The following is a 10,845-nucleotide window of genomic DNA, read 5'->3' as shown; positions in this document are numbered from 1 at the left end:
TATACACTCACTGAGCGTATGGCATAAAACTACAATCAGTTTGAAAGTTAATAAATTTAGGTAACGTAATGTCACTATTCACTTTGGTTTAACTTAACAGGTATCCCTTACTGCTGATCTGTAAGATGCATAAGGAAAAACTTAATGATCCGCTTAAATTGAAGGAACTCAAATGTATGATCTAAAAGATATTTAGCCCGGTGGCCTCGTCACAGTACTTTTTGTCGATTATTTTAGAATATGTTAGTCAGTGTGAATTGCTTGAAAGACCTTGGATTTTCTGTGACCGATTATGGGAGGTTCAGAACAAGACAGATTCCCGCATAGCTACAGGACTAACACTTCGGAGGCAATGAGTCTACGCGCTGCAGCGAATCAACCGGAATATCACACGACCCGTCAAACCGATCAAACAGAACAATTCGAAACTCTCAGAGAGGGATTCGCATTCAATGACTGAAGTGTGGCGCACAGCACCAACTCCTGTGTAGGCAATAGACAAGCCGAGAGAATATCAATCGAATGAAACATTTTACACGAGTACATCTAAATGTATAGTTTGTATATATAGGTATATGTATACATAAAGATCAAGATCCAAAACACGAGCCTACGTTCATTTAGATAAGGTTTTTTTTAAGTCTACAATTTTGAAAAAAGTTGCTAATACTTTTGCTCTCTTGACTACGCAATGGAGACCTCAAAGGAAAGGTTATTTTTAATTACAACTACTAACTCGCAAGATAGAGGGACAATAGGTATACATTTTAGATGCGACTCCATAAAGCGAAACACCAAACAAGCGATGAGTAACCTCCCGCAGCCTGCGAGCGCTCGACAGCCGGCTCCATACCGCGGCCGAATAATATAAAACACTATCGTAAGGCTTAACTCGTAGGTTTTGTCCCAGAAGACAGAGATTATGAACCTTTAAGGCGGCGTTACAAGTAACATCCGCAAATAAAGCAAATGAACACATTTATCGTATGATCTAAGCCGGGGAAATTTTTTACTTTTTGAAATGCAGAGCGCGTTTGAATGGGACGGCGCAGAGGCCACGCACCGAGTTGGCTGACTAGCGATATGCATTGGGCGTCTGCACCCTGCACCTCGCAAATTAAACGTGAAAAACATAATGATTGTAAAACCACAACTTGTTGCATCTTCCCTTTTTTTGGCATGATCGAAAATCTCAGTCCCCTTTACTTTGGAAACAAGTATTATTAAATTATCAAAGGACATAACACGTTAATGTTTTTTTAAAAGAACGTATAAAACTGTTGTTTATTACAAAAAATATATCCTGGTTACACTTCCGCAATACAACACGCAGTACAGTGAAACGGAACTTGTACGGTGTTCATATTGTCAGTATACAACAAAATCCATATCTTATCTCACGCGGGCTCACTGCAGACATGATTGCATTATAATGTAAAATTGTACTAAACTGTCTGCAGCCCGGATTTTCTGTACAAAAAGATATTTAACGGGTGCCGCAAGATAGGGATAACAAAGTGTCTTTCCGTGTGATTGAAAATTTAACTTGCAAATTAACTTGCAAATTAGAAACCAACCGGCGGTTTCTGTGATACAAAAGTAATACTGAATTCATGAGCCTATGCCGTAGATGAGAATAATCGTGGTAAGAACTTTCAAACGCAAAACTAACGAGACAAACTCATCAGAGCACACTGCGGCCGCCAGAGAGGGCCCCAAAACTAGATAGAACACTTGAAAGGTGTTTCTAGGGACTGGATGGAGAATACGAATAATTAGAATAAGAGTTGGTAATTAGTTTACAATAATTACAATCTAAAATTTATAAAAAGGATAGAGAAGATCCGTAGAATTTCGAAACACGCTTGCGAATGTACACTGCGATTATTTTTTTATCATTTTTTAAAGACATTTGGCTGTTTGTTTGCGGAATTATGCGAATGCGTCCCCTGCTATGGTATGCGTTATCTCCTGTTAGAGAAAAACTCAAACATCTCCAGTGCACCAAAGACACTCCAGTCATCTTTTTGATGTGCGAGAATTCATTAGCTCTGCGTTTGCTCCCCGGGTATTCTCCATACACTCTACACATCTCGATTTTTATAACACATTCACACTGGATTTTTATTACAAAGAGATACAAAAATAAAAAATGAACCCACAATAATATCCACAGTTATTTAAAATACACTGCACGCGCCATTCCTCGGCAACGACAATGAATCACCATCTTACTCAGATCAGATATGAAACCTTTCAGAGCTCCCCACGCCAAGTTAAGGCAATTAAGGAAAAAAGGACACAAAAACCGCAAACTATCTTAAAACAAAGAAAAGAAAAATAAAAGATTTAAAAAACCAACAGGAAACAGATGAAAAACATGTAAACATGCAATTTAGGACCAATGTAGGTCATTAAAGCACACAGGGGGAGGCTTTTCTCTTCGAACCCACGTTTTTTACAACGATAAACCGCAACAAGACGTGGGTTCGAATCTCAGGTCACAATCTCTGATTGAACCCGACCCTACCATGCCTTGACAAGCAACAATGAACCATTAAAAAAACAATACATAATATTTGTTTTAAAAAAGAACAAGAAATCGACTACGCATTGCATCCGAGCCGGCGGACGCTTTAGTTAGCGACCAGCAAGTGCTGGTACTGGTTGTTGCTGGGGTGTGGCCCCAGGCCGAAGCTGTTGAAGCCGTCCAGGAGCTGCTTCTCGGCCTGCGACTGGTTGCCGCTCCCCGAGCCCACGCCCCCGAGGCCACCGCTCATGCCGGAAGAGGACGACCCAGAGCCGAGGCCGCCGCCGATGACCCCCGGGCTGTGGCTGCCGCCCCCAGAGCCCGCCCCCGAGCCGCCGTTCGACAGTCCGGAGCCGATGGGACCCGGAGTCGCGGACCCGGAGCCGAATCCGCCCGAGCTGTTGTAGTAACTTCCATGATGGTCCAGGAAGTTGGAGTAGCCCTTGGAGGACGAGTACAGGTCCAGGAACGGGCCCGAGCTGGAGTCGTACAGCCCGCGGGGGCTCACGCCGCTCACGCCGTTGACGCCGTTGGGCGGGCCGAAATGCTGTTGCTGATGCTGCTGCGGGTACTGTGACGGCGGGAAGAAGAAGCTGGTGGGGTCCGTGAGGATGTTGGGCGACAGCGAGCGGCCCCCGCCGCCCTGCGGGGACAGCTGCGAGGCGGGCGGCATGTGGTGGTGGCCGACGGGGCCGCCGTGGTGGTGCATCTGCTGCTGCTGCTGTTGCTGCATGGCGCGCTGCTTGATGTAGTTGGAGAACTCGGTCGGCGACATCCTGCAGACAAGAAAGTGAGGGTCAGCAGTCAGCAGGGGAAACACCCACGAACCGCCGTGCGAGAGGCGGGCGTTTGGGAGTCGTCGGCGTCGACGTGGCGGCTAGAGCATGCCACGGCAGATAAGGGCGAGGCCGTTGATCCTGGGGGTCTTGGGGTTGGCCGGAGGTAGGCAGCCCGCCCGCCCGGCCCGCCCGGGATCCACTGCAGACGTCTTATCCGCGGGGCGATCTATTGGTCGGGAACACGCCGCCGCCGCCTCGCCGCCGATAGGGCGATGGGGTAGCTCACGCGCGCCGGGGCCGCGATGCTCTGCGCGATCGGCCGGAATGGGGTAGGCTGGGGAGGGGGTGACTACTGACTACCCATCGGAGCCAGTGGGTACCAGGCGGCGAAGGTTAACTACAGTTTCACGGATATACTTTTATTGTTGAGGGTTCACGAAATTCTGAACGACCGGCAGCGCAAAAGGAATCGCCGAGCCTTTTTCATGGGCCAGGTACGTGATGCTGACAATAAAGCCTTTGGCTTCAAATGTGATGTTTGCTGCTCGCGGTCGGAATTTCACGAGGCTACAATTCGCTGTTTTGTTATATGATGCACCCGAGGCGCTTACCTGTTGGCACGCTTGCTGTTGGTCTTGAGCTTGGTGGAGCCGAACTTGGTCTGCGCGAAGGTGGCAGTGGTGAAGGTGAGGGGCGCCGAGGACCGCGGCAGGAAGGGCGTCACCGGGCTGGGCGAGCCCTTGTAGGGGATGGGGCTGGGCGCCGAGGATGGCGTGGAGGGCTGGCCCAGCGGCTGGCCGAGGGGCTGGCCGAGGGGCTGGCCGAGGGGCTGGCCCATGCTTAGCGCCTGGTTGTTGGTGGCGCTGGCGGCCCCGGCGGGGCCAAGGTTCGGCCCCAGGGGCAGCGACAGCGGCTGGCCGATGGTGCCCACGCCGTTGATGGGCTGCTCGAAGGGCGAGGCGGGCCCGCTGCCCAGGGGCAGCACCAGCCCCGGCACCACCGAGTGCCCGTGCCCGTGGCTGTGCTGGCCCTGCTGGACCTGGTGGCCCTGGTGGCCCTGGTGGCCCTGGTGGCCTTGATGGCCCTGGTGGCCCTGGTGGCCGCCTTGGTGGCCGCCCTGGTGACTCTGGTGGCCTCCCTGGTGGCCCTGGTGGACTTGCTGGTGCTGGTGCGGTGCGTGGTGCATCGCCTCGATGGGCCGGAAGCACTGCGCCTCAGGGTTGAACGTCTTGGTGACCTCGCGATCCGCCAGGTGGTCGTCGCTGAGGTCGTGCTTGTCGCTGAACAAGATCTTCACCTGCCCCTTCTCCCCGATGCGGTACGACACCTATCGGGCAGAGAAAAGAAACATGTAGTTAAGTTAATTGTCCTTTTAAAAAAAGAGGAGGAGAGGGAAATCGGGAGGTTAAGTAAACAGAGTTCGCTCTGTCACGGCCCCCCCGCGCCACCCCGCCCCGCCGTGCCGCCGTGTGGCACAGGAAGAGGGACATTCCCGCAATCAGCACTACTGGCACTACGGGCCCCACATACAGTGCTCCGCTTCATGGACGTAAAGTGGCCGCTACCCTACAAACGCCGCGCCACGGCCGCCGTGCCGCGCCGGGCCGGGCAGGCGCACGGGGGCGGCCGGGCTCGGGCTCTGAAGTGGAGTGTACCCGAGAGAGTGTACCAAGACTGTGTTGGAGGGGAAGGATGTGGTGATCACGGTGCTCGGGAACGAGAGCCGCAGCGAGCGCCCGTGCCGATCAGTCCTGCGAAACCAAGCACAAGTTTCGAGAAAAGCAGCCTTTTTTAGATGCGGCCGCCTCAGTCGGAGCGGGCCGGGCCGGGGGTGGGGGCGTGAGGCAGGGCATGGAGGGCGGAGCGCTGGAGGCGGAGGGGGCGGCCTCCCTCTGGGCCGGGTGGCCCAGGCCGCGCGCGAGGGTGTCGCCGGAGGGGCGCGCCGGGGGTAGCGAGCGGAGGGGAGGGGCCTGGTGGGGCGCTCGATACGCGGAACCGGAAAAGGTCGCCCCCTGGAGGGTCGGCTTCACGCCCACGCGCTCCGCCGCTCCGCCCCCTCCCCTCCCCCGACAGTGCTACGCATCGCTCCAGTGTACGAGGTCATTAATCAATGAATTAATGAGTGGCCCCGAGGGCTACTGCGACGCGCTTCGGAGTCCACCTGCACCGAGACCTGCGCCCCCGGACGGAGCACGGTCAAGCTGGAGGACGTGGAGGGACACCCCCCCCCTCCCTCGGCTCTCCCTATGGAGAGGAGTTACACCGAGCAGGTGGTTCTCTGTATCCTGAGGACGAAACGAGGTAGAAACACCGCAGTCTAGCCGAGCCGGGAGAGGGGGGGGGGGGCAGCTGCCCTCCAGTGTCCGGCCAGGCGGCGAGCACTTTTCTGAGGGCGGACGGAGAGAAAAAGTTTGTCCGTAACCAAGTTTGTGTCCAGCAGCGCAGGGGGCTGGGTAGCAACAGCTCGGGGACAAGACTCCCAGACCGGACAAACTTGGGTGGTACCCCGGGCCCCGGGCCCCGGCCGTCCGGGGCGCAGAGCACAGGAAGGCGAAGTTAGCCGACCTTGGCCAGCGGGCGGCCCCGGTCGGCCCGAGGCCCGCCGTGCCCCGGCCCCGGCCAGCTAGGATGCAAAGGGGTGGTCGCCCAGAGTGCTGGAATCAGATTAGCTGCAACTTGGGGACTCGGCGCGCCGGCCTCGCCCGTCGCCCCCCGCGGGTTCCATGGCGCGGCGTGGCGCGGCGTGGCGCGGCTGAACGCGAAGCAACGCAACGGGGATGGATGGATGGATAGATCCGTCGGGCGGAGGACGTTATTTACAGATCTCCTTTCCGACTGCTCCCCGCCCGGCAGCTCCGGAGGGCTAACCTCAAACTGCCCCTCCCCCCCCCCCCCGCTCCCTCTCACGTGTGTGTGTGTGTATGTGTGTGTGATCGACTGGTCGCACCACCCACACCCTCCCCTCCGCACGGCGATAGATCGCCCCCGCTAATCCCAAACTACTTTGCGCGGTTTCGTTGATTACTCTGCGCCCCTCTATCGTCGTCGCCGGCCTCCCCAGAAGCACGCCGCCACCGCAATGGCGGCGACGTGCTCGGCGCCTCCCTGCCGCCTTCCTACGTACTCCCCCCCCCCCCTCACGGCGCGACGCGTCTGCTGACTTTGCAAATATTGTTTCATCTCCGTTGCTCCCCCGTCACCCCAAACCCCTCCTTCCCTGGGGGGTATCTCGACCCCTGTGGGGGCAAGGAGTCGGGCGGCCCCAGGACGGCGCCGGCACCCCCCGGGGAGCCGCTTTTGCCCCGACGATGGTCCACGAGGGCACAAATCTGCCACGGTATGGTGGACGCTCACCCCTTTCTGAGCACGCCATAGCAAGCTCCCGCCGCGCCGCGCCACCCCCTGCGGACGCCCCGGCGAGGGAGGGCAAGCCACAACACCACCAGCATCCTGGGGGGGGGGGGGAGGGGGAGGCCTGAGGGGGTGGGAGAGGGAGAGAGAGATAAGACGGATAGGGGTTGGGCTGTGGCCGTTGGCTGGGCGAGCGAGCGCGCGCGTTAGCCGGCGACAGAAAAAGATGCCGAAAATGGGGCAAAACATTCCGCGCAAGGAAAATAAAGTAACGCCAGATAAATCTCGTTTTCGCCTGCTGGCCATGCACTTTGGGCGAGTCGCTGGCGCGTGGTGGCCGGGAGAGGCGGGGCAAGGGGAGGGCGCGGTGGTGTCTTACGCCCCCGTGGACCATAAAGGGGGCGGCCTGGAGCGGGGTGCGGCGGGGCGGGGCGGGGTTGTGCGGCGGGGGCGGGTTGAAAGGCTGCTTAATGATTTACGCCGGCACTTCGCCACCACCCGTCCCGTATGCATGTTCGCTAATAAAGTGGAGCGATGACTCCGCTACTCTCCCTCTCTGTCCATCCCACGCTCTCTCCAACCAACACTGTCGTCCATAACGATGGTGGTCAGAGGGGCTAATCAGGCCCGGAAAAGTGGTGTAGAGAGAGGGAGAGAGAGAGAGAGACGGGAAGGGGGGGGGAGGGGGAAAGAGCATGTCCTGCTGGATATATTTGGGAGGGTAGCAGGGTGGAAAGAGAGGAGCGAGAGAGGGAGAGGGTGCGTTTGGAGGGGAGGATCAACGAACTCGCCCGAGAGTGCCAGAGCAGCAAAGTGCACACAGCACAGCCAGGCCCGGGGCGCGAGCGCCAGGACTGAAACCGCGACCGCCACTGAATATCAACTAGTTTTTCATTCATTTTCTTGTCGCCCACAGCGCCGGCGGGGTCTGCCGCTTGCTGCTGCCTGCTGGCCGAGGTTGCCTACCGCACAGGGTCGGCGGCGGCGCCTTCACGCAGACCCTCCCTGACCTCCCACCTCCCCGCCCCCACCTTCTGTCCGGTTCGTTCGGCAACCACCACCGTCGTCGGGGAGCGGCGGCGGCGATAGAGAGTATAGAAACAAAAGTCCAGGCTGGAAGATATGAAAAGTTGGACCTAATCAGAAAGTCTAATTGCGCCGTCAACGACACCCCCGCCGGACTGGAGGGGGGGGGGGATCACCGGCTGGGGGTGGGAGAGAGGGTGGCTGCTAGCTTTCTCGGCGGGTCTGAGTTTTGTTTTTTTCACGTCTTAAAAAAATAAGAATATAATTCCGTGGGAATGAGCCGCTGCTGGTTGTGCGGTCAACGGGGAGGGGGAGGAGAAACAACATCACCCTGAGCAAAGCCATTGGCACACCCCGAAACACCAGAAATTAAAGGCGAAGAGGGGTGGTTTGTTTCGCCGGCTCACCCCAGCACAGAAGCGTCTCCGGTCCTCTCTCTCTCTCTCTTTCCCAAGCTCTCCCTCGCTCTCCTTCCCTGCCTTTCTCCCCCCCCCCCCATGCCCTCGCAGAGAAAGAGGGGACCGCCTGCAGCTCGTTAGCGATGTTGGCACTAGTGCATGCAGCAATCCAGCGCGAGGACACCTCGGCGGCGGTATGTTGGCAGCACCGGGCCACACTCCTACTCCACCCCCGAACCTGCCCCCTCCCTTTCAACTTCAATCCCTTCCTCCTGGCCCCCAAACAGTTCGTTTTCCGACAAGTTAAAGTTTTCTTTGAGGATTGTCGGTCGAGGACAAGCAGAGCGCTAGCGCAACGCGCATGCCAGGCCGACGAGTGAGTCTAGTCTGCATGACAACCGACCCAAGATCACGGTCAGACCGTTTCCTACATATTTTTTTCAGAGCAGACAGAAAGACTGGCGGTCGAAGGGTGCTAAAGAAGCGCGCTGTTGTGTGCCAGGAATAATCACTCGCCGTGTTACGTCGCCGTTTGAAAACGATAGAGCGTCACTAGGGCAATCATGTGTCTACAACGATCGGGTGCAATCTCGTCAACAATCAAATTAGCAACAAAAATGTGCAACTTTTTTTTTCGAAATTACTCTCTTGAGTCGCTTATTGCGATGATTTATTCTGACGCAGCGAGCTTTACAGGCTCAAGAAACGTACTTCCGTTTTCGTTATTTACGAATAGTGTATACTTCGGTCAGCGCCAGTGGTCACACGCCCCCGCGCACATGTGTTCCCCGTCTTGCCCGTCCTCGAAGGGACGTCTCCTCCCTCCCTCTTCCCTCTTTCCCGCGAGCTGGCTGGGCTGGCAATGCCACAAGGGCGAGCTCTTGTTCTTGGCCAACCAGCTTTGCATTTTACTGCAATAGCGTCGGATAGTTAGTCGTGCGGCGACGAGCACGGCACACGGCACTTCAAAATAACCCGGCAAAAAACAAGTCATAAAAAAAAACGACAACAGCGGAGACGACGATGGTGAGCTCTAAAGTGGGTCTCTCGCGATGTGCGTAGACCCCTGGTACTCACCTCGCCGGGGTCCACCCAGACGGCCAGCTCGTGCGGCAGGTTCTCCAGGATGTCCTGGACGGGGACGCCGCTCTCGCGGGCGGCGCGCTCCAGGACGGGGTCGATGGGGTCGCCCGTCTTGAGGCAGCGGAAGGCCGAGCCGCGGAACGGCTTCTCGGGGTACCAGTGACCGCGGAACTTGTCCTTGAGCGCGCGCTCCAGCTCCTCGCCGAAGATGTTGACCCGCCGGCGGGGCAGCTTGTTGTACAGGTACGAGATGACGAAGTTGAGGGCGACCTGCACCTCAATGTGCATCTTGGCGCCGATGGGGTCCTCCAGGATGGCGGCGGGGGGCGGGCACGGTGGGCCCGGGGACAGCGACGACGTCGGGGAGGGTGCTACTACTGGGGGCGGCACTCGCTGGCCGCCAGGACCGGCGGTGTGCTCGCCTGGTCGAGAGGGAATCGTGGCTGGGCGGCGGGCGGCGCCGGAGAGGACTAGAAGGCAGCCCTTGTACTATCTGGTGGCTTGTTACGAAATTTCTATCACAATTTGCCTTTCTTGTTTCTTAATACTTTTTGCTTCCCGTTTCTTCTCTTGAGTGGGTCCAGTGGGAATGTTGACTCGGCTTGATCCAGATCTGCAACACAGAAACAAAAAGCGGATCTGGTTAGACAATGCTATTTTTTTTTGCGTATATACACACACTACAGCTTCACGTCTCGAAAACAAGAAAAGATCAGCACCTTGCGCCTTGTCCCGATCACACGCACACAGGGGCAATGGACAAGGCGCTGATTGTTCGCACGGCTCCAAGCTCCAAGGTACAGCCTCCCTCCGCCCCCGCCGCCTATCGGACCCAGCCATGTGCGTGCGTTCGCATGCGGGCCGCTCAGATCCGCGGCGCTCAGCGGTGCGCAGCTCTATCTGAGGACGAGAGAACGTCTCTCCTCTTTTTCATTGTCGGAAAACATCCATACACCTTTGTCCCGAGCCACAAACACACACACACACACACGCACGCACAGCCTCTAACGCAAGAGGGGGCCTCATCTTTTTTTTGTGTCTCCAGCTTTGGCGACCATGAAGGTGCCAAATATAGCAGAGCGGCAGAGAGCACAAGTAGCCTTCCCTCCACCGGCCTCAATCCGCCTGCGGCGGACAGGTGAGCTCGGGTCCATGCCAGTCCCGGTGAGCTGCAATCGGATCACACGAGAAACGCGCTCACCGCCGCGCGCCCGCTGCAGGATCCACCAATGCGGCACCAGCGAAAAGCTCATCTCCCCTCCCCCCCACCTCTCTCTGCGTCTTTCTCTCTCTCTCTTTACTCTCTATCTATCTCTCTCTCTCTGGCGATGACGGTGATTGCGTGGAGTTGCTTCCGGATCAACGAGTCGTGCATGACCCCCAAATCATTCCCCCCCCCCCAATTCACTGCCTTTTTTCTTCCTTCCCCGTCCTAAAAAGTCATGTGCGATTTTGTTGCGCCAAAACTCGCGCTCTGCGCGCGCATCAGCACGGGGAGGGGGGGGGGGGCACGCCAACCAAAGAAGTAAGGAAAGACAAACGAGGTATATTTTGGGAGGTTAAAAACTGTAAATTAAGCAGGTTCAACAATTATTGAAGTCCCTGTCTAATTCGTGTAGCCGTAACGAATTACTTCGGAGATGTAATTTTTCGCTCGCCGCGCGCCACTCTGTCGCCC

At 56.7% G+C, this 10,845-nt stretch overlaps 1 protein-coding gene across 1 annotated transcript in view; it reads right to left on the bottom strand.

Annotated features, from left to right (window-relative positions):
• Nucleotides 1-10,845, bottom strand: part of LOC113201765 (protein Tob1) — a gene marked incomplete at its 5' end in the record, with an annotated part of 30,572 nt that overhangs the window by 1,123 nt on the left and 18,604 nt on the right. The window contains 3 exon segments of the mRNA XM_026415660.2: nucleotides 1-3,306; nucleotides 3,921-4,636; nucleotides 9,162-9,780. Of these exon segments, the coding sequence (XP_026271445.1) occupies nucleotides 2,637-3,306; nucleotides 3,921-4,636; nucleotides 9,162-9,455 (1,680 nt within the window). The 3' untranslated portion in view covers nucleotides 1-2,636.

This window comes from Frankliniella occidentalis, unplaced genomic scaffold, assembly GCF_000697945.3.
Source record: "Frankliniella occidentalis isolate FOCC.00 unplaced genomic scaffold, Focc_3.1 Scaffold348, whole genome shotgun sequence".
Lineage (NCBI taxonomy): Eukaryota > Metazoa > Arthropoda > Insecta > Thysanoptera > Thripidae > Frankliniella > Frankliniella occidentalis.
The sequence above is the reverse complement of the archived record's forward strand: the minus strand, read 5'-3'. Positions and strand labels throughout refer to the sequence as shown.